Source organism: Sus scrofa, chromosome 8 (assembly GCF_054392235.1).
Source record: "Sus scrofa isolate SSC_HxYL_T2T_F1_AM1 chromosome 8, Sscrofa_HxYL_maternal_Yorkshire_Landrace_v2.0, whole genome shotgun sequence".
NCBI classification, from domain to species: Eukaryota; Metazoa; Chordata; class Mammalia; order Artiodactyla; family Suidae; genus Sus; species Sus scrofa.
This window is the reverse complement of record NC_139390.1, coordinates 42,375,312-42,398,554: the sequence shown is the minus strand read 5'-3', so window position 1 is coordinate 42,398,554 and position 23,243 is coordinate 42,375,312. Positions and strand designations below refer to the sequence as shown.

General features: G+C 42.1%; 1 protein-coding gene and 1 long non-coding RNA gene across 4 annotated transcripts in view; both read left to right on the top strand.

Annotated features, from left to right (window-relative positions):
• KDR (kinase insert domain receptor) overlaps positions 1–7,536 on the top strand; it is a 47,230-nt gene extending 39,694 nt beyond the window's left edge. For both annotated transcript variants that reach the window (XM_003128987.7, XM_013997943.3), the window contains exons 28-30: positions 3,174–3,273; positions 3,780–3,865; positions 5,664–7,536. In XM_003128987.7, coding sequence (XP_003129035.3) covers positions 3,174–3,273; positions 3,780–3,865; positions 5,664–5,886 — 409 coding nt within the window. In that variant the 3' untranslated portion in view covers positions 5,887–7,536. The remainder of the gene's footprint in view (positions 1–3,173; positions 3,274–3,779; positions 3,866–5,663) is intronic.
• A 47-nt stretch (positions 7,537–7,583) lies between these two features.
• Positions 7,584–22,986, top strand: LOC106510374 (uncharacterized). 2 transcript variants are annotated; one of them, XR_002346635.2, is made up of 4 exons: positions 7,584–10,781; positions 12,554–12,667; positions 15,237–15,547; positions 22,375–22,986. It is a non-coding gene; the product is annotated as an uncharacterized LOC106510374 (long non-coding RNA). The 2 variants fall into 2 exon arrangements; XR_001308824.3 differs by lacking the exon at positions 15,237–15,547.
• The last annotated feature ends 257 nt before the right edge of the window (positions 22,987–23,243 follow it).

Here is a 23,243-nt window from a genome sequence, read left to right as displayed (position 1 = left end):
CTGCTAACATTTATCCCCAGAAGCATGGACAAATGTGACACCACCCTCCCGGCACAGGCCTGGCTCCTATTTTCTGTATGTGATTTTTGAATTGATCTTTCCAGTCCAGTTTCTCTTTTATCCAGTCGTAATTCGACAAATAAAGTGGAAATGGGAGTCTTTGGTCGGCATCCCTGCTCAACCCCTGCCATCTCTTTTCCCTTTTATAAAAATGAGACACTCCAGTCACATTTGAATCATCATGGTGAAAAGAAAGGCAGATTGGAGTCATCTGCCCACAGCACAGTTCATTTTGATGCTCTCTTTGCGGTTCTGCTCCCCTGGGAAGGAAGGAGTAAGGCTGGGATGCCTCTCGGGGCACTTGTTCTGTTACCTTCCACCTTCCCAGGCAAGAAGAAGAGCCAGGGAGTCTTTCTGCTTGCTTGCTCCTTATAATTTTCAATTTCATTGGGTTATAAGTAGACCTGGATAGAGACATCCCTGTGGGAGCCCACCTCATGTTGTTTTTGCTCCTTTAAACCATTTTCAAAAATATTTGTTTGAAAATATTGTTATCGAGAGAAGAGGCTGAGGGGCATGTGGGGGAAGGGTGAGGAGGAAGGACCACTCGAGTCTAGATTTAGCTTTGCCTCTAATCTCCCCTGTGGATCAGCTCTGGCCCCAAGTCTGTATGCTTCCTGCGAGAAAACACATCTTAATTGGACTCATCTTTCTTGGAGGGCAGTTTAGGGACCATCTGTGGTTGCTTCCCCATTTCCCCTGTGAGTTTCACCTCCCACTCCAAGCAGCTTAGCAAAGATTTCTTTTCAGTTCTCTCCCAGAGAAAGGTTTCTGGCACATACCTTTTTTTTTTTTTTTTTTTCATTTTGGTTAATTGCTAGTGATGATTTAAATGCTCCTTGTAGATTGATGCATGGGACAGCCTGCTGGCTAGATGTTCCTGGATTTGGCTCTGGTATTAGACGGCTTTTGTCTGTCTCTCAGCCCATAGCTCCCCTCCTTCCCATCCCCCTCTCATTGGATCAGTGCCCACGGGGGAAAGAGCAGGGCTGGGCACATGCTAGGTGCTTAATGAAGACTTGAACAGTCATATCCACTGCTCTCTTCTTCCTTCTCCTTCCTGATGCTTTTCCAAGGGGGTCAATGTGGATTAAGATTAAAGTCCAACAAAAACAACCTCGCACAGGCTTTAGAGTTTGAGTCCTATTTCTAGCCATTCCCTCCCTAAGCCTTAGCTTCCTTATTTCCAAATAGCAAATAATAAAAACCTATTTTGTAGGTTTGTGAGGAGCAGTGGCAACGATGTCCATGAAAATGCCTCATCGACTGTGAAGGGCTGAGCAATGTTTAGAATGACTGGGCTCAGAAATCAAGGAGCTGGCCTTTCTAAGGCAACGGCGTTATTGCTCAGGCTCACTCTAGTTGGTGCTATAGCCCAAATACCTCTGAAATCTGTCCACTTTTCCAGACCCTGTGGGCATCACCTTTCTTTAATCAGGCTGCCCTTCTTCCTCCTAGATAAGTGGAGCAGCCCCTTAATTGGTCTCATGGTGTCTGGTCATACCTTCCTTAAGCCAGAATCATTCTGCTAAAAGGTCTATCTGACTTGGTCAGTATCATGCTTAAAATCTTTCAGTGGCTGCTTGTTTCCCTCAAGATAGTAATCCAGATATTCCAGTTAGTGATTTTGGACAAGTTTCTTAACCTTTCTCTCCCTTAGTTCCTCATCTGAAGGTGGGTTGATGATATCCACCAAGAGAAGTGCTGTTTGCAAAGATGTCATGAGACAATGGTTGAGGAGCATTTAGCACAATGCCTGGCACACGGTAGGGTCTCATTAAGGGCTTTCCGAATAAGTGACTATGGGACCCATAGTTTTTAACAATCCCCTCTCTTAGGGACTGGACTTGGGAGAAGTAGGCTTTTTTTCTCTCCTTGTACATTATGTCCTCTTTCCAGGGGAGTTTTCTGTGTGAGGATGTCACTGGTCAGCCTCATTCTCTCTTCTCTGTAAGCGGAAGGACCCACCTTCTGGGGCAGTATAGGGAAACTTGGTTTTCATGATCCTTCTTTGCCTAAATGAATCCTCTCTTCACTTGGTCACAGGAAACACCCGGGATATGTAACATATCCAGAGGGGTGCCTGAGGGTGAATTTTCTGCCCCTTCCTGTGAAAGGGACTTCTCTTCCCTCCACTTGGTCTGATTTTAACAGAATCACTCAGACGCCCCTAAAGCCACATAGCAGGGAAAGATAGGTGATGTGTTGACTGACAAGTCCTATTCTTGGGACTCCTGCAGGAACCTTTACCCTTTGGAATTCAAAGGAGGAAAACAATCTTTGGTTGATGGAGCATCGTTCTTTCTTAGACCCCCTTACCACCCACCACTGATCACCTCACCACCCTCCACCTATCTTTGTGAGTGAGGGAAGGAAAGCTATTGCCAGTACATTTTAAAGGTGGGGCAACAGGGGCATAGAAATGTATTCATGACTTTCCCAGGTCTGTGTAGACTGTGGTAGACTTTGAAATAGACAAAGTGACTCTCAGCCCCAACCTCATGGGCTAAAAATAGGAGATTGTGAGAATCAGCCCACCTGCTCCTCTACCCGTTAAGCCTCTCTTACCTGTAGAATGAGAAGGTTGTCTCCAGATCCTGCTGGGTTCCGCATCCTTTACTAAACCCCGGTGAGATTCAGTGAGAACTGCAGGTGTTTCCTCTGCCCGTCTTCCATGGACTGGTTTCTCTGTGGGTGTTGCCTAGAAAAACCTGCCTAGGAGATGGCCAGAAAGATGTGAAACACTCGGTAATATGCCAAGAGCTCAGTGGAGGAATCGCAGGCCATCGGGAAGCCAAGCAGAAGGCAGCTGACCACCGAGTCTGCTGTTGTTGTCCACAGTCCAGCCCTGGACCTCAGAAGTACGATTCAAAGCAGAAGGGGCTCATCCAGGCCCCTCAGTTATATTATACTTTTAAATGGACTTTCACAGGAAATTAAACCTGCAGTGTGTGCTAGCAGAGAAAGATTTTTGTTTTGTTTTTCTTTTTCCAGAGGATGTTTTGAAGGTCGCTATTAAACTTGTGGTTGAAAGATAATGAACTTAGGTATCACTTGTGGAATCTGCAGCCAAATATCCCACCACTAAAATATAAATATTTGTTCTTTTGCAGTCAGTATCTGCAGAACAGTAAGCGAAAGAGCCGGCCTGTGAGTGTAAAAACATTTGAAGATATCCCATTGGAAGAACCAGAAGTAAAAGTAATCCCAGATGTAAGTACATCTTTTAAAAATAGACTTAGGAATAATACGAAAGATGAAACGTTAGCTAGATAAATATTAGCCTAAGCCCTAGAGTCTTGGAGCCTCATTCTAAGGCCATCTTTGAGGGTGTGTGTCACGGGGTCATTACAGACATGGAACTTATTGGGCCCCCTTGGTTTTTCTGTAAGTGGAGCCCCTGGTCTAAGGTTCAAGACAGTCTCGCTTCATACTGCATTCTACTCAAATGTAAATAGTATCGTTGTGGAAAGAGGGATGGAAGTGGGTCTCCTCAGCTGCCTCTTCCTCAATTCCTCTCTTCTTCTAGGCCTGGATCTATTTCTTGGAGGCAGTTGCCTCCTCCTCTAGTCTGCACAGTTTCTGGCTATGATACCTTGACCTCCCTCTGCAGAAAATGGCAATGTTGTCTGATAGATGGGTTAGGAAATCAGTTTAATTAAGTGGTTGGTCGGTGTCCACGCTCAGTCAACTGTGCCATCTCCTTGTCTCTTAAAAAGGACAGCCAGACAGACAGCGGGATGGTTCTTGCATCCGAAGAGCTGAAAACTTTGGAAGACAGAACCAAATTAGCGCCATCTTTTAGGTAAGGCTCAGCCAAATAGAAAAGACACATTTCAACAGGAACTTTTGGAAAGAGCTTAGGACTTTGAGTGTAGGTCCGGAGTCTTCCCATTTTGTGTCTTTGTTGGTTGGGCAGATTTGCATCAACCTAATGAATAAAGAACAGGAACAAATCAAACAAATTAACTGGCAAGTCTAAAAAAGAGTCTAAAATAAGAGGATTTGGTCTGTTTTATGAGAATTTATGAATACTGGGGAATTTCTGAGCGTAGCTACTATGGTCAGTGGTTTGCGTGGTACTGGCTAAATAACAGAGGGCATTGGATGTGATCCTTAAAACTAATAAGATGATTAAAGTCTTTGTGGATTCTGCTCTGAAGAATTTTCAAACTTATATGGCAATGAGTCCATCTATTCTTAAGTATGCTATGTAAATAAGCCAATATTTATTTATTTAAGATACTTTAATGTTATTGGCTGAATTATTAAGTACTTAATTGTGGGAAAAATACTGACTTTTGTTTTGAATATAATTTCCCCCATGTGGTTTTGTAGGAATTTGTAGCTGTTTTGACTAGATGTACCTGCTTTTAACTTAGCAAATAAATGAGGCTCTGTGTTTATAAGAATAATAGGAGGCAGAGGAGTTATTGATTTGTTAGCAAGTTCATTCTGGGTGAGAATAAAGATTCTGATCTACTTATAATCTAACGCTTAGGCAAAACGAGACTTCCCATGGGTTATTGAGTGATGCTCATATAAAAAAAGAAACCAAAAGACATTAAATTGTGCTATTGTGCGATTTTATTGTTTGTCTAGGCCCACGGTGAGAAATTGTGAGAGCCAGTCATATGTTTCATTGATTGATTCAAAATACATTTGTTCAGCAATGACTATGTACTGTGCCATTGTTTGAGATACTAAGTTCAATTTATTGAAGTTGGATTGAAAGAAAAATGCATTTCTAATTCTTTGAAATAACTTTAAAACAATACATGAACACAGAGTTAATATAGTTCTTTTTGCAGTTTTTAACAAGAATAACTTGGTAAAACACCTAAAAGGGGGGGGGGAACCCACACCTCAGAATGGCTTAAGAGCTGCACAGCCTACACTAAGCTACAGAAAGCATTTTTAAACTTTGACCGTCTGTCACGACTCTGTACCATTGAAAACGTTCTCTGGTTGCTGCTGAGTGATCCTGGTCCTCTGTCCTTTCAAAGAATGTGGTTTTGATGAGCAAAGAGCAGTTTTTGACATATCTGGCATGACTGAACACACACACACACACACACACACACACACACACGCACACACACACGCATGCTTCAACTTACTAAAATTTAAAGTTGCTCAAGCACTTTATTAACACCATACACAGGCCTTGTAACTGATTAGTGTGTGGGGAGGGCACCCGTGGACGTTCAGGACATCCCAGGTTCCTTCCACATCGTGAAAGAGTCCCTTTGGCTCCTATCATTGTATACAAACTTGTCAATCTGCGAGGCCATAAAAAGGTTCCATTGGTTGGAGCTTTTGCATAACTCAGAAGAACCGCCTTTCATCTTGTCTCAGGCTTGAAAAGACTTGGATCTGGATAAGAGGACTTATCTGAGACTCTGAATTCAGGCTAGTACCTGAAAGAGGACCTAGTCTGATTAACCCTGATATGTTGATGAACGAGCGGGGGAGAGAGAGAGGCTGGTGTCTCCAGGGAATCACAGCCCACGCAGGGTTGGGAACATGGTGGAGATAAAAATTAAGATGCAAAAGAACTGCCTTCTCTCTTCCAATTCATCTGCTTGCTCTCTCTTCTGCAGCGGCCTGATGCCCAGCAAAAGCAAGGAGTCTGTGGCATCTGAAGGCTCCAACCAGACGAGTGGCTACCAGTCTGGGTATCACTCGGACGACACGGACACCACCGTGTACTCCAGCGAGGAGGCGGAACTTTTAAGGCTGATGGAGATGGGGCCGCAGGCTGGCAGTGCAGCTCAGATCCTGCAGCCTGACTCTGGGACCACACTGAGCTCTCCTCCTGTTTAAAGGAGCCACCCACGTCCCCCCTGTCCTGGAAATCACATGAGAGGTGCTGCTCAGATTTTCAAGTGTTGTTCTTTCCACCGCCAGGAAGTAGCCACATTTGATTGTCATTTCAAAAAAAGGACCTCGGACTGCAGGGAGCCAGTCCCCTAGGCATTTCCTGAGAAGATGCTTGTGACCCAAGAATGTGTTTGTGTCTTCTCCCAGTGTTGACCTTATTCTTTTTTTTTTTCATTCATTTAACAAGCATGTATGATGCCCCCTGCTGAGGGTCACCCCGTGGGTTACGGCAAAAGCAATTCAAGAAATGGCTTCATCCTCCAAGAAGTAGCAGTGCCTGGGGAGCTGACACCTCTGTAAAACTAGAAGAGAAGCCAGGCGATGGAAGTGCTTTAGGTGTTGAAGACGGGAAAGACCTTTAGGGCTGAGTCTGCCTAAGAAGCTTTGTTTAGGATGTGGGTCCTGAGCCAAGTCTTCCTTGTGGAGCTTGGACTGATGGAAAGGAAGACACTGGCCTGCTCTGAGGGCGCCCCGGAGACTGCACATGCTTTGTGTTGGCTCTGGGGGAGGTGGGCACGGGGTCTCTTAGGAAACGTAAAAGCTTGAGATGACTGGTTTTAGAAGGTTGCGTGTTCTTCCCATTTGGGCTAAATGAGAGTTCCTTGTGCTGTTTCCGACTCCTAATGAGAGTTCCTTCCGGACTCTTACGTGTCTCCTGGACAAGCCCCAGGAAGGAAATGATGCAGCTTTGGCTCCTTGTCTCCCAGGCTGATCCTTTATTCAGGACACTGCAGGGAAAGGACATTCAGATGGAGGCTCCCTGTCGCATCAAAGATTTCTGACTGGATAAACCAATTTCTGGTTTCTTCTGGCTGAGTACCCACATATCTGTCCTGATGTGATGTGTCTGGGCCCAAAGACAGTAAGGCTGAGTATCACGCTGTGGTGTCAAAGCCTCAGGAAGGATTTTCCTCTCCTGCTCCTTCTCCCCTCCGCGTCTCCCCCTCCCTTCAGTATATACTGACTCCCCCAGCCAGTCAGTATTCTAGTAATTTGGCCTCTACATCCTAGTAAAAGCGGATTTGGTTTGTTCATGTGCTGAGTAATTTTTAGCCAGTTTTCAAAATTATCTTGTAGCCAAAGTTATAACAACATCTATGATATCATTTACACTTTTAACATATAAACCTCTTTCTAATGGTTTCTGCCCTTCTTCTTTCCTTTTTAAAAAAGAAAATGTATTTTTTCATTGGTACCATAGTGTGAGATGCTGGGACCCATGACTATAAAACATGCTATGGCACATATATTTATAGTCTGTTTATGTAGAAACAAATGTAATATATTAAAACCTTATATTATATATAATGAACTTTGTACTATTCACATTTTTGTATCAGTATTATGTAGCATAACAAACGTCATAATGCTTTTAGCAATTGATGCCACTTTATTAAAAAAAAAAAAGCAAAAAACTTGAAGGGATCCCTTTGCAAGATTGCGTTACTGGACCTATCATTTCTCTCACTTCTAAAATCAAGGAGGGGGACTCTGACATCACTTCCATGGGGCTGTTTTTTACTTTCACCAAGGATATTTTCATAAAATGTTTATATGCTTTATAAACCAATAAATGTGGGGTTTTTTTGTTTTTTTTTTTTTTTGTTGTTGTTGTTGTTTTTTTTTTTTTGCTATTTCTTGGGCCGCTCCCACGGCATATGGAGGTTCCCAGGCTAGGGGTCTAATCGGAGCTGTAGCCACCGGCCTACACCACAGCTCACGGCAATGCCGTATCGTTAACCCACTGAGCAAGGGAAGGGACCGAACCCGCAACCTCATGGTTCCTAGTTGGATTCGTTAACCACTGCGCCACGACGGGAACTCCAGTAAATGTGTTCTTAGTAAAAAAAAAAATACAGTGATATAATGCTATCACAACTGTTTTGAGGGGGAATATTTCTGGCTGGAGGTGCATTGTTCTCCCCGTGTCTTCTTCATCACATGGATAATTCACGCACACGTGCCCTCATTATATTCCAAGCACTTTTGAGATTCTTAAAACGTGGACTGAAAGAAATAAGTATCTTCACAGTATTTGTGGCCCTCTAGTAAGCCTGTTAGAATAGCCAGCCATGAAAATCAGGGGGTTAGAGAGCCTGTGACAGGTGGCCAGACCTGGCAGGGCAGAGACAAATGAAGCATATTTACAGTTTTCTCTCTCTCTCTCTGTCTTTTTTTTGGGGGGCCATACCCATGGTATATGGAAGTTCCCAGTCTAGGGGTTGAATCAGAACTACACCTGCTGGCCTACACCACAGCCATGTCAATGCAGGATCTGAGCCTCATCTTCGACCCACATCACAGCTTACGCTGGATCCTTAATGCACTGAGCGAGGCCAGGGATGGAACTCATGATACTAGACAGGTTCGTTACCCACTGAGCAATGACAGGAACTCCCTATAGTTTTCAATAATGCTTTATTCTGTTCTTTCAGTATCAGAATCTCAGATCCAACATTGCCATTTTGAGTGATTACTTTTGACTGAATTCAGTGAGTGGAGCAATCTAAAGATCATTGTCACCAAAGTGTGGTCCTACTCTTTGTGGATCTTTTTAATACAAGATTTTAAAATGTTTATATCAGCAAAAGATAAACCTATCTTTTTTTAATGTCTTCTAGATTTTTAAAATCATATTGAGGGAGGTGTTCCCAATTCCAAAATAACCCCAAATTCTAAATTGTTCTTCTTTCATCATATTTAAAACCATTTGGGATTTTTTTTTTCCATATATGGAGTGAGGTAGGGATCTAGCTTTGTTTTCTTCGAGCAGTTGTCAATCATGGAAGCAGCATTTATTCAATATATCTCTTTCCCCCCATGTGCCCCCATGGTTGGGGACACATACATTATACCACTTTTCAAACCCTATCTTCTGAGATGTTCTGTTTATGATGGGAAGAGGGTAGCTCTGGGTGTGTGTGGTTCCTGGGGACCACACTGACGGATTGGGCCACTGGCTCGAGGTAGTGGAGCAGGGTCTTCTGACAGATGTGACACTGTAGGTCAGGTTGGTCCTGCCTTTCCCATTGTTACAGTGTGGTCAGGTAAACGAATAGACAAAGAGTCTAGGTGATTCAAGAAGGAAAAGAACTCATAGAGAAACAGATTTTCCTTCATTTTAGGAAAAAGAGATTTTGTTTCTCATAAGCAGCCCCTGGCACAGTCTCCAATGCCAGGAATTTGGATTCAGTTGAGACTTCACACTTTATAAAGAAATGCTTTCAGCACCTCAGGCAGCATGATTAGGAGGTGAGGTTTGGCCGTCTCCTTCTCTCTTCTGTCTTCCACGCCCCTTGTTCTTAGCTCCTTTTCTCTCCTCATTTGCCGCTGTATTGATGAGAATTTTGTAGCTTTTTAAAGTGCTTCCTGTGTGATCTTGTTCTCAAGGCTTTCATGGGAGGCATTCGGTGTGTTTTAGCAGAGGCCACACCATCTCCCCTTGGCTCCTGGCATCTCTCCTTTTCTCCCTTGACTGGCTTTGGTCTTCTCCCTCTTCTCAAACCCCTTTGTCCCCTGGCCTTCTGTTTCTCTCTTGCCACTAAACTTCCTCTTCTGTGAACTCTCTCACCTTCCTCCCAGCAGCCTTTCTCCTAAAACACATCACAGGAGAGATGCAAGCAGTTGGAAGCTTAAGTTCGTTACCCATGGACTAACTTTTTCTATCAATGAACATTCCTTTGTCTGTTTCAGTGAAAGAAGAAAAGTAAAAATCTCAAACCCCCAACTTTGTAGTTAACCCAGTTTTCCTGCCTCCCCCAGGACATCTTTCTTGCTACCTCTTCCTCAGATATTTCTCACCCAGGTGATAAAATGTAGGCAAACCCAGAAGGCAAAACCTTTCAGAGAGTAGCTCTTCATACTCATCTTTCCACATTTGTGTGCCCTTGTCCCTTTGGGACACTTGGCATGTCAAGTCCAGGCTTTTAGGTAAGTAGTAAGCACAGATCAAAGGGGGTTCCAATGTGTTTTTATAAAATTGCATTTTCTACATGTGTCTCTCCCACGAGAGGGTTTAGACAAAAGTGAAAATCTGGGCAATATTTGTGGAAGCAATTTCAAGTCCAATTTTTGGGGAGAAAGTTGCAGAATACCTTAAGTAGTGCAGGTTCCAAAGTAAAGTCATTTGCTCTGATTTTGATCAGAATGGAGAAAAGTAGAGGGATCTGGGAGGAGCAATGCAGAGAGAAGTATAACAGCCAAGTTGGCCTGAAGTTCCGGAGCTAAAGTAGTAGAACATACCAGGCTCAGCTGAGGTCTGACTCAGAGATAAGCCTTCTGAGTTAGGAGGAAAATACTTGAAGGAAGACTATTGATAATACAAGGATTACAGTAAACTGTGACAGACAGCAAGTGACTGTTAGTGAGAAGACATCAAATTGTACCTTAGATTTTATTTTCTTTACAACCTATGACCTCTGAGTAGCTTCTTGACACCTGTAAAATAATATTACATTCAACAGTTTCACTCATAGTTTTTGGTTTGAAAATAAAAGAATGAAAACATACAATTTAATTTTTTATGTTAGGCTCACCTTTTGTTTATTCTCAGTACTTGAGAACTTATAATCAGTGTACTGACCACTGGTGACAGTATACCCCCATACTTTAATTGTTTGAAGATCTCAACTTTTTGATACACTGCAATGGGAAAAGGGCAGGGAATAAGAAAGCTGAACTATGCTGCAGTTTTGTTCCACTTTTAGCTCTTTGTCCTCTTCCTTCTCCAGGAAGTAACTTTTGGGGGAATGAATCCAGGAAAGTGTGTTGAGTTCTTCAGTGTTAAGGATACTCTCACTGGCTGATTCTGATCCCATGTGTACTTCCCAGGATATGGGGTAAGAAAGGACTCATCCAGAGCCTTTGAACCACTGTCATGGGGAGAGGTTTAATGGGAGTCTGGTGCTTTGCATGGGGCATCTGTCTAAGCTGAAATGACTTATCCTAATCAAGGGGATTGAAAACATTGTTCACTGCCACGGAGAGAGCAGAAATGGACATGAAAACCCAGATCCAAAGTAGAGAATTCAGGCTAGATACATAATGAGCAATGACATTCTACATTCATCCCCAAGCTAGCAAGGGCACTGGCAGCACATATTGGGGAAAAGCAAGGCCTTCCATAGAAAACAAGTACCAAAGATTCAGCCCTTAACATTAAATTTTAGCAGGTAATATTTATTTGTTTGTCTGTTTGTTTATATTTAACTGTACTTTAAAAATGCTGCAATGGGAGTTCCCATTGTGGCTCATTGGTAACAAACCCAACTAGTATCCATGAGGATGCGGATTTGATCCCTGGCCTCACTCAGTGGGTTAAGGATCCGGCATTGCCCTGAGCTGTGGTGTGGGTCACAGACTTGGCTCAGACCTTGGATTGCACTGGCTGTGTCATAGGCTAGCAGCTACAGCTCTGATTTGACTTCTAGCCTGGGAACTTCCATATGCTGCAAATGTGGTCCTAAAAAAATAGAAATAAAAAATGCTACAATGTGCCAGATACTCTTCTGAAAAGAGTTTAATATTAACTCATTTAATGAATAGGTACCCTAAAGCAAGATTTAGGCATCACAGTGCAGACTAGATGGCAAGCCAGAGTAGGAGACATAAAGGGATACTCATTGATGGATTCTGCAAATGTTTGTTAGGTGTTTACTGTGTGCCAGGCATTTATTTTGTGCCTTAGCAGGCACAAAGGTCAAAACAGTTTTCTTAGTTGCATGGGTTAAAAGTTATCAACAGGACCGTAGAAAGAAGAACTCCAATCTTATTCCAGAACGCTCTACATATCCTTATTTAACTGAGCACAGTTCTTATTACTGACTCATTCTTTATTCAGCCATTCTTGAAAAAAGACCCGAGTTCAAGAACACATCTAGGAAGAGTAATACATGGAGTATTCCATGGGGAGACTTAACCTGACTTTAGAGTCAGGATGTTCATGGGAAAAACCAGATAAAAAGCTATCTTACAGAAGATGGAGGCTTAGTTTTGTCTGATTCACCTCATGTCGAAAAATTTGCATTTCACTGGTAAAGCAAGATGAGATTCTGACAATGTTTCCAGGAAAATTCCATGTTGTCAGGCATAGTACAACAAACTAGAGGGAATCTTTTGTTTTGTCATAAGTAATATTGCGTTGACCTTTATTCTGCTGTTCTACATTTTAAACTTTAGATGAAAATCCAAAGTATAGAAAGAATAAATTCTGTCATTGTCATTAGTTTTACTAGGCATTCTTCAGTGGGGATTATTTTATATAATGACTTACCCTTGGGCATTAAAAAATATTATCAAGTAAGCGCAACTTTTCAAAATGCATCTGTTTTACAAGTCAAAGTGCAAACCGTCCTTCTGCGTAAACTGTCTTGAGAATCTTTTAAGCAGCATGCACTTGAAGTCAGTAGAAATGAATTTTCAATCACGGATAATAGATCATGATATAACTCTGTGCCTCCCCCTCCACCCATCTAATATAGTTGGCACATTGCCTTGAAGACCTGTCATGAAGAGAGGAAAAAAAGATCCTCATTCTTCCCTTATCACCCCATTCATCAATAAATTTCAGTGTCCTTCCCAGCTTTCATTCTTGCCGTCTTCTGTACTTCAGGAGGCTTATTGCTTCTGACTGATGAACAAGACAAGACAATGACATGCCAGAAACCATTCCTGCGCCAGCTCTTACAAAGCTAGTTGATAATGTTCACTTTCAAAAGAAGTACCAGTAAGTATTAATTTTGGATGAAATGCATGTTAGAGAAAATTTCATCATGATAATGTAATTTTTAGATTATTGCATATTATGGGTTCAACTTTCATTCTGTTTCTCTCTTTCATGGTGATAGATGTCTCAAGTAGCTCTGCAGTCACTCAGATCTGAATAGCTTGAAGGGCAGAGAACTGACATTGATTGTGAGCCCCTACCATATGCCAGGCATTGAGCTCTGCACTCCTCATCTCTTATCTCATTAAATCCTTGCCGTGGACTCTAGTGTGAGGTGCTAGTGTCGCCATGTTACAGGTGAAGACTGGCAGTTAAGATTCGAAACTCTGGTAGGCAAGGTCATGCCAGGATTGAATCCAGTCTCCTTAAACCATGGGGACATGTTCATTTTTGAGATGAGAAGCAGGATGGGATCCTCTCTCCTGATGGAAGGCAGTGAGCTGGCTCATCCTTTGATAAATCAACCAATGACATAAAAGGTCCATGTGAAGGTGAACTGGTACCTTTAAGTGTCTTAGTTAATATGTGTTGGCCTCCATATTCCCATCTTTCAGGCAGCTTTATCTGTATAATAAATCCACTTGGAGGAAATCTGACTGCCAGAGGGAAGAAAATGTGCTACTTAGTAGCTGTATAGTCTTGTGCAAGTTACTTAACTTCTTGGGGTCTTACTTTCCTCAGCTGCGTGAGGATTAAATGAGGTATGTACCTAAAACACCCACCCTATTACCTGATAAGTGGAAAATAGTCAGTAATGGTAGACATTTTCTTATGATGATGCTGGCAATAGGGAAGTTAGATTTTATAGCTTGTTGAATGAAAGTTTGCAAAGATTGTTAATGAACAAACTGACAAACTAGATGGAAGTCCCTAATGGAACTTTCTGCTGCCCTTGGTCCTCTAGGTTTGAAGACTGGCACAAGCACTCATAGCATGAGGAAAAAATTACTGGAGGGCATGTTCCTCTGTAACATGTCAGAGTCAGGATTCAGGAAAAGCTCGCTGGTCATTGACTCAAACAAAAGGCAGATCCAAATAAATTAACTTGATTTTTCTGCACAAATTTTGGGATGGGGCACCATGGCTTAGTGATAGCTTTAAATTGGTTTACAAATATCAGTTTGCCAAAAATCAACTGGCAATGACCACTTTGCTAAAAATCAGTTGGTCAGATGATCAGTTTGTTCAATGATTCACTTATCAAGTTAAATTAATTAATCCAAACTTTAAGAATTGTCTATAAAGTTTATATAAATTTGTATTGAAGATGTCTGTGAGGTTGTAATGGACTGGTTAGCACTCAGTTTTCATGACTGAATTTTATGGAAAGTTCAAATTTTCAAAAGTTAATGGATACAGGCTTATATTAACTATGAATACTTTTAATCATTTTCAATGATTCATTTAGATTCATCAATTTCAGCATAAGATTGTATTATACATTTGCCATTTACATGCAAATTCTGTAAAGGGATCTAAACTAATCGCATTCATATGAAATGCAGAACTTTTCTTACTAGCTGCTAGAAATGTAAAATTAAGGCTTGTATGCCAATGGAGGCATTGTTGAAATGACATTCAAAGCAATCAAAAGAACTCAAGAGTGTCTAGAGCAATTGCATTATACTAAGAATGTTAGTTTCATCAAGACAAGAATTTTTGTTCTGTTCACTGCTTTATCTCCAGTGTCTAGAACCTTGTCTGGACAATAATAAGCACTCAATATCTGTGGAATGCAATGATAACATTGACCATTTGGTAAATGGAATTTTAGCCAATTGATTCTCAGCAAATTGATTTTTAGTACTTTAATTTGCTTTCTTAGGCACCAGCAAGAGCAAAATAACTGAGTGTTTTCAGTTGACTGTGTTTTCAGAATATATGGGGGTTTCCAAAGAGGTGAGGGAATTTTTAAGTTGAGTGACTAGGTAAATATGCACAGATCAAGGGAGGGAGTTGTCCCACTGTCTCCAAAGTGGTCAGACCAACTTGATTGTGACACTCCATTCTTTTTTTTTTTTTTTTTTGTCTTTTTGCCATTTCTAGGGCCGCTCTCATGGCATATGGAGGTTCCCAGGCTAGGGGTCTAATCGGAGCTACAGGTGCTGGCCTATGCCAGAGCCACAGCAACTCAGGATCCAAGCCGCATCTGCAACCTACACCACAGCTCACTGCAACGCTGGATCCTTAACCCACTGAGCAAGGCCAGGAATCGATTCCACAACCTCATGGTTCCTAGTCAGATTCATTAATCACTGAGCCACGATGGGAACTCCTGGCACTCCATTCTTGTAACCACACTTAAGAGACAACCTGACACAGGTGCAGCATACCCAGGGGAGGGTGATGAGAATGGTCTTACATGAAGAATGGTTAGGAAACTGGAACTGGAGAAGATTTAAGGGGGTATGCAAGAGCTCTCTTTTAATATAGGAAGAGGCTTCCAGGGAAAGTACTGACTTTCTTTTGTGTTCCTAAAGGGCATTTAGACTTGTGGATAAACTATGGGAAGAGCAGACTCTGGGTCATCTGATGCCCAGTCACATGTCCTCTCCTTTGTACCTCACAGATTCTCCCTTCCCTGGAATAAGTAGAGATTGTGCTGCAGGTTGTTGGAGAGGAGTTAAGGAGTTAGAAGGAGTTGAGCATCAGAGTACCAGTTGGATCAGCCAGCTCCCAAGTTCCCTGTCTGCCCAGAATATTAGAGATCAAGAAGCTGGGCTCTACACAACATTGTAAATCAATTATAGTGTAATAAGGAAAAATACAATTGAAAGGCGAAGAAGAAGAAGGAGAAGAAGTTGGGCTCTTGAGTAAGACAGATTCCCCCCTGTTTGGATTTTGGCTCCACCATATACTAGCTGTGTGATCAATGTGCAGGTGAGTGACCTCTCTGAGCCTTTGTTTCCTCGTTCATAAGAGAGGTAACAGCAGTACAGACCTCAAAAGATGTTGTGAGGATTAAAGTGATGGATGTAATATCTGGCGCATAACCACTCAACAAGTGCCTTACCTATTATTATGAATCAATGGGAAAGAATGCACTATAACTTCTTTTCTTTTTTCAAGAGGCGATAACCAAGGTGTTAGTCTCCCATTGTTCAAATAGACACTTCTAAGAGCTCACCAAGTTCCTCGGAGGGCAGGGAAGTGATTTTCTTGTTTTCAAAATAGCTACTTCCACAGCCAACGCCCAGATATATACACAACCCTTCAGTCTTTGCCGTGGACTCCAGACTTCTGCTTTGTTCAGGGGCCTGGGCGGAATGGAGACAGGAAGAGGTGCTGAGACACGGAGGCCGAGGAGCTGGGGTCCAGGCTGGGTTAAGCGGGGAAGTGGCCCATGAGTCACAGGCTGGAAAACTCCAGCAAGGCCCGGCTGGCTCCTGGGCTTCACACACTGGGAGACATTTCCTGCTCTTTGCACTCTGCCGCCCCCCTCACTCAAGAGCTCCTCAAGACAAGGTCTTTAAGCGAATTGTTATAACCCAGGGAAAGGAGTGTTTCTAGTGTCCGCCAAGGCTAGGAATCTCCCAAGCCTTATGAAAATTGGGTGTGAGGTAAGTTGGTGCTCTGGCCAAGGCCTATTTTGCCATTTTGGCAAAAGCAACAGGTGGTGTTGACTGGTTTCCTCAGGGGCTGGAGGGCTGGCTTGCGAGTGAAAAAGTCAACTGTTACTGTCAGAAAATCCTTCCCCTGCACCCCTCTGGAAAGGGCAGAGGCTTCACTTTGATTTTACATAGGTGCTCATGAATCCCCTGACCGCACATGCTCAAGCTGCCCTGGTCCCCTGGGGAGAGGAGCTGAAGGGGGCGGGGGCGGGGGGTGGAGGGGTGTTTATCATCTCAGCTGGGCTTGGCCTTTGACAGGTTTATGGAGGACAGAAGGCAGGGAGGCCACTCCCCCCTTGGCTTTGGCCTCCCGACTGGTTTAGCAGGGTCCCTGTTCAGGCCCCTGTTCAGGCCTGCAGACTGATTAGGCCCCAGACTCTCCTAGGGTCATTTGGAAATAGCACAGGCCCTCCAACATATGGCCCTGATAAAGATCTCCCTCTCAGAGATAAGGTGCTGTTTAAGGGAATCTGAGGAAGCCCGGGTTTGTGGCCATAAAGCTGCACAATGTAAAGTGTAATCCCTACACAGCTGTAATTAGCTGTGAAGCAGATGAAGCCGTGAGGTAGGGGTACTCTGCTGGCTCATAAATTACCAAGAGTCCACCCCAGGGGAACCGAGGGCAGGGATCTTTTGCTGCTCGATCATCAGAATGGTGACTGATGATGGATGTAGAGGCAGAGCTTTCTGCAGCTTCAGCAACCACTGGGGTCCAGGGGAAGAAGGACCTGGGAGCGGGGGACAGCCACAAATGACCATTTGTTTCCCTGATACAGGGAGGGTGAGTCATCACTGAGGAAGGCTTTTAAGCCCTATCAGGGCTCCATGTGGCCTCCAGCTCACTCAGTGTTTCCTGCTAACACAGGGTTTGGCACTGAAGTGTTAGGTTGCCAGGTGATCTTGGCAAAGGCAGAATGTGCCTCCAGTGGGGCCAGGTGGATGCCTGGCAAGGCCTTTAAAGTTGCATCTGTTGGAAGGAAGGACATTCTAATTCCCATTTCCATGTACCAATGGCACCTCTTTACCACTTTCATTGGCTTAATAGAAATAATAACAACAGCAAAAATAATAATTAGTAAATTATGAAGATGTTACTCTGTGTTAGGCAGGGTACTAAGCAGTTATAAATGCAGTTCTCATAACAACCCTGTGAGCTAGGTACCAATATTATCATCAGTTTACACATAAGGAAGCTGAGGTTTAGGCAGGTTAACTTATTTGTGCAAAAGTGTCATTAGCAAGAAGTAGTGGATCCAGGCTTGTTTTTCTCCTTCTTTCTTTCTTTTTATTATAGTTGATTTACAATGTTCTGTCAATTTCTGCTGTACAGTAAAGTGATCCACTTACACATATATAAATACATTCTTTTTCTCACATTATCCTCCATCATTTTGCATCACAGGTGGTTAGATATAGTTCCCTGTGCTATACCATATGACCCAGCAATCTCACTCCTCGGCATATATCTGGACAAAATTTTCATTGAAAAGATGCATGTACCCCTATGTTCATTGCAGCACTATTCACACAATAGCTAAGACATGGAAACAACCTAAATGTCCATCAACAGATGAATGGATTAAGAAGATGTGGAATATATACACAGAGGATCCAGGTTGTAATCCCAGAAGCTGATTCAAGCGCTGAAACTCATCATACATACTTTAGAACCCATTAGAAACCTCTCTCTACTAGGCTTGTGGAGAAATCTGCCATTCCCCAGACTCCAGTTGGTATCAAGACCTATCAAAATGAAGATATTATTAGAAAAGTACATTGGTAGAACCCATTACACTACAATCTTCTGTCTCCCCTCTCTTTGGCAGCCTAATTCAGTCTGACCTTCAGAAACTCATTTGGGGATTTTTCTTCATCATTAACTTTATGTTCTTTGGGAACGTTCTGAGATGGTATAAGAAAAAAGCCATCAGAAAAAATATTTATAATTATGTCTTTGAGTTATTTTATAGATATAGGGTTTTTCAGGCAAATAACCAATGACTGGGGTAGGATGCAAGGAAAAATCATTGTAAGTTAAGATTTGGAGTTTTTAAGCAAAATCTGGGCAAGTCTGTTTCTTTTGAATTGGCCAGCTAGCCCTGCAATAATCAGGGAGTTTGTGTGCCTACACAGGATAAATGCCTAAGGGTGGGTGGTTGGCAGGCTATATCACTCCACCTTTGCAGGTGACATTCTCTCTCTTCTGGTCTCCTCTGTGCAGCTTTCCAATCAGAAATATTTGAACAATTGACAATATCTGATCTGAGCCTCCAACGTGCGTTCTCTGTTGAGGCAGACTGTGATGTAACTGCTCTGTGCTGTCTTTAAGATGATGGCTGGATCTTCCATCACTGACTCATGATGGAAGATTCCTAGAGACTGATTCACTCTAAGCAGAAGCTTTATTGATCTCTGAAATGACAAGTCTCCCCACGAGGCACTTAATTAAAAGTTAGTCTCTGCCTACTACCGACCTCCATAGCCTGCTAAGGTTCTTAGTCTACAGGCTTCCTCAAACCCTGCACTGTATGTAAAGTGCAGAGTCTGTACAGGGAGACTGCACTAAACCTTGAGCATTTAGCGCATCAGATGATGGAGTTTGCGTGCTAGACCTAGGATGGTGAGAAATTTATGGCTTGTGGCCAGCAAGAACCAGGTGAGACTGGAGTAAAGTGTGACCAGGTCAGCCAGGCTATGCTGAAATGAAAACACAGCTTACTCCATATCTTATCAATTGCCATTTTGTGTGATTTAATACAGACCAGTATTAAATTTTTTAAAAAAGTATATGGGGTGGGGGTGGAGTGGAGCCGGATGGAAATCTAAACTCCATGGTACTCATTTCCAGCACCTTCAGATAACATCCCACCAGGAGCCATGCGGAGGCACTTAGGGTAGCTGTGCCCTAAGGCAAAATAATAATCACAAAGGGATCTTTACATTTTCTGATAAAGCTCCCCCTGTAGCTACTAGCAGAAGCCGATGAACGCCACCTTTGAGTTAAGCACTAAAAGCAGCAGGGAGTGTTGAGATAAACCACCACAATTATTAACTTACTTGCTGTTTAAGGGCAGGAAAACCATCAGTGCTGTGGTGGGCCCGACTGGGTTCCCAGAGCGATCCCGATCTCGTCGTCTTGTGGGCTCAGCTTATTGCGTCCTATGGGCAGCCTGCAGCTCGTGTTAATTGTACAGCCATCCCTATGAAGGGTCAGTCCCTGAAAGGTGCAGGTTTGTCCCTCCTCAGAGAGTTTGCTTTCTAGGGCCTCATTAGGTAGAGTGGTGGTTCAGTTTGAAAATTGTTACTCTTTTTTTTTAATCGAAGTATAGTTGATTTACAACGTTGCGTTACTTTATAGTGTGTAGAAAAGCTATTGTCATACATACATATATATATTCTTTTCTACATTTTTTCATTATGGTTTATTACAAGATTTTGCATATTCTCTGTGCTATACAGTAGGATCTGTTGTTTATCTATTTTATATGCAGTAGTTTGTATCCACTAATCCCAAACTTCAACTTTATCCCTCGCCACCTCCTTTTCCCTTTGATGAACATAAATTTGTTTACTATGTGAGTCTGTTTCCATTTCATAAATAAGTTCATTTGTGTCATATTTTTAGATTCCATATATAAGTGATATCATATGGTGGTTCTCTTTCTCTGTCTGACTTACTTCACGTAGAATGGTAATCTCTAGGTTTATCCATGTTGCTGCAAATGGCATCATTTCTTTCTTTTTTTGTGGCTGAGTAATATTTCACCATGTCTATATACATTTTCTTTATCTGTTCATCTGTCACTGGGAGTTTAGGTTGCTTCCAGGTCTTCATAGTGCTGCTATGAATAATAGTGTTTGCATTTGTATTAGAATTATGCTTTTCTCTGGATAGATGCTCAGGAGTGGGATTGATAGGATGTTGTATGTTTAGTTTTTTAGCTTTTTTTTTTTTTTTGTCTTTTTGCCATTCTAGGGCCGCTCCTGTGGCATATGGAGGTTCCCAGGCTAGGGATCGAAACGGAGCTGTAGCTGCCAGCCTACACCACAGCCACAACAACGTGGGATCCGAGCCGTGTCTGTGACCTACACCACAGCTCACAGCAACGCTGGATCCTTAACCCGCTGAGCAAGGCCAGGGATTGAACCCTCAACCACATGGTTCCTAGTCGGATTCGTTAACCACTGAGCCACAACAGGAATTCCTAGATTTTTAGCTTTGTGAGGAACCTCCAAACTGTTCTCCATAGTGGTTGTGAGAATTTACATTGCTACCAACAATGTAGGACAGTTCTCTTTACACCATTTCTGGAATTTATTATGTATATATATTTTTTTTATTTTTTATTTTTTTTGCTTTTTAGGACCAAACCTATAGCATATAGAGATTCCCAGGCTAGGGGTCAAATCAGAGCTACAGCTGCCAGCCCCAGCCACAGCCACAGCAACCCAGGATCCCAGCTGAGTCTTCGACCTACACCACAGCTCACGGCAACATGGAATCCTTAACCCACTGAGAGGCCAGGGATTGAACCCGCAACCTCATGGTTCCTAGTCAGATTCATTCCTCTGTGCCATGACAGGAACTCCTATAGATTTTTTCATGATGGTCATTCTCACCAGTGTGAGGTGATACCTCTTTGTAGTTTTGATCTGTATTTCTCTAATAATTATCCATGTCAAGCATCCTGAAAATTGTTATTCCTATTTGTGGCTCTATGATTTTTTTCCACCACGTATCTCATGAGATACCTGTGTCCCCCCTTCTCTTCCCCTCCATTGTACCCACCACTTGTCAGAAACAGTGCTTTTGATGGTTTATATTGAGAACTGATGCACCGGAAGATTTAATTCCCAAGAACTTACTGAACTCTTTTAAGCAGGTCCTATGTATTTATTAGAGCTTCCTTGCTATGAGTGATTTTATGAGTATACTTTCAATGAAAAAAGCTTTTTGAAGCTTGTTGGAAATTTATAAAAATGGAATGTATGAAGATCCTAATGCACTAGTGACCTCCCATCATGCACCAGCTGAAACAACAAGATATTCTAATGTTGTATTAACTTGAGGGTCATACCTAAACTCAACATTTACTAAAATATAGTAACTGCTACATTAAAACTGCTCTTCACAAAATACTTTTTAAAAACATAAACACTTTAATGGAATGATTGAGTAGATTCATTCACATCCTTAACCCTTGTTGTGTTACAAATACACAAAGTCACAGGGAACAGGCTTGGGGTGGGATTCGTTGGACGCCCAAGAAACAGATGTGAGTAATGAAGCATTTTAGAGGCAAAGACTAGAGCCCAGGAGGAACTTGTTTGGAAAAAACCCAAAGCAAAAATCCCTGCATGAAGATTTATGGAGAACAGTGATGGAGATATATGTGAATGTGTCTTTATATGTCAAAATGCTTTAGGTGTAATGAACAGAAAACCCTGACTCAAATGGGCTTGCTCCTGAAAGACCCTGCCTTGACTTTGGAATAACCTGAAATTCTGATACACTGTGAAAGTTAAATACTGATTTAAACAATGAGAAAATGTGTTAGTTCACATAACAACAAGGCTAGAGGTGGAGCCGGCTTCCCTTGCTCTTCGATGCCACCAGAGACCCAGGTTATTTCCCTCATTCTGGTTTTCTATCTTCAGCAAAAGTTTCAGTGTCACACAGTAAGCAGGGTGGCTGCAGTAGGTCCAGAGGTGACAGTGTGAGTAAGAAAAGGAGACACCATCTCATCCCTGGCTCTCTCTCAGAGGCAAGCAAATGATCTCCACCCACACCCTGGACTTCAGCTAATGGCTCATTGGTCAGAGTTGGCCTTTTCTGAATCAGTCACTGGCCAGAAGGCTGAAATTATCCTTAGATCAGTCAGGATGCCCTTGTAATGAAGGCGGGATGGCCAAAGCTTGCTTTGCCATGAAGCACAGGACTGTGGGCCTGAATAAATTGGGTTTGTTAAGAAGGAAAACGAAGTCTGGATGAGGGAGGCTGTTCACTGAGTGATGAGATGAATTGGAATGACTTGTTTGGTTTTATTTTTCTTTTTACTGTTTTTTTTTTTTTTTTTTTTTTTTTTGCTTTTATAGGGCTGCATCCACGAGGTCGAATCAGAGCTAAAACTGCCAGCCTACACCACAGCCACAGCAACTCAGGACCAGAGCCGCATCTGAGCCCTACACCACCGCTCATGGCAACACCGGATCCTTAACCCACTGAGCAAGGCCAGGGATGGAACCTGAGTCCTCATGAATACTAGTCGGATTCATTTCCTCTGCAGCATGACAGAAACTCCTGCTTTTCTTTTTTTTCCAAGTCACAAAACTAACATAAGTTCTTTATACAAAATTTTTTAAATTCAAGAAATTAAAATCACATATTTCTTTCTACATAGTAACATTATATTATGTATGTTTTAACCATACATATTTTAAATATATGTTATATATATTTAGCATATATATGTATGTTTAGAATACATATAGGTAGAAACCAAATATTAATAACACAAAAACATATATTTTGTGTATATGGCTGTATGTATATTTTAGATCTCCATGTATATATATATATATATATACATAGAGATGCAAGGATATAATGGGATAATAACATTCATGGTGTTTTGTTAAGTTTGATTTTTCACTAAAAATATACTGTGAATATTTCCCCATGTTAGTAAATACTCTTCTAAATTTTGATTTTTTTTTTTTTTTTTTGGCATGCAGAAATTCCTGGGCTAGGGATCAAATCTATGCCATAGCAGTGACAACACTTGATCCTTAACTGCTAGGCCACCAGGAAACTCCTTTAAATCTTATATATATATATATATTTTTTTTAAAATATATATATATATATATTTTTTTTTTTTTTGCCACACTGCAGCTATGGAGTGCCTGGTCCAGAGAGCAGATCCAAGCTGAAGCTGCCACTTACACCATAGCTGCAGCAACGC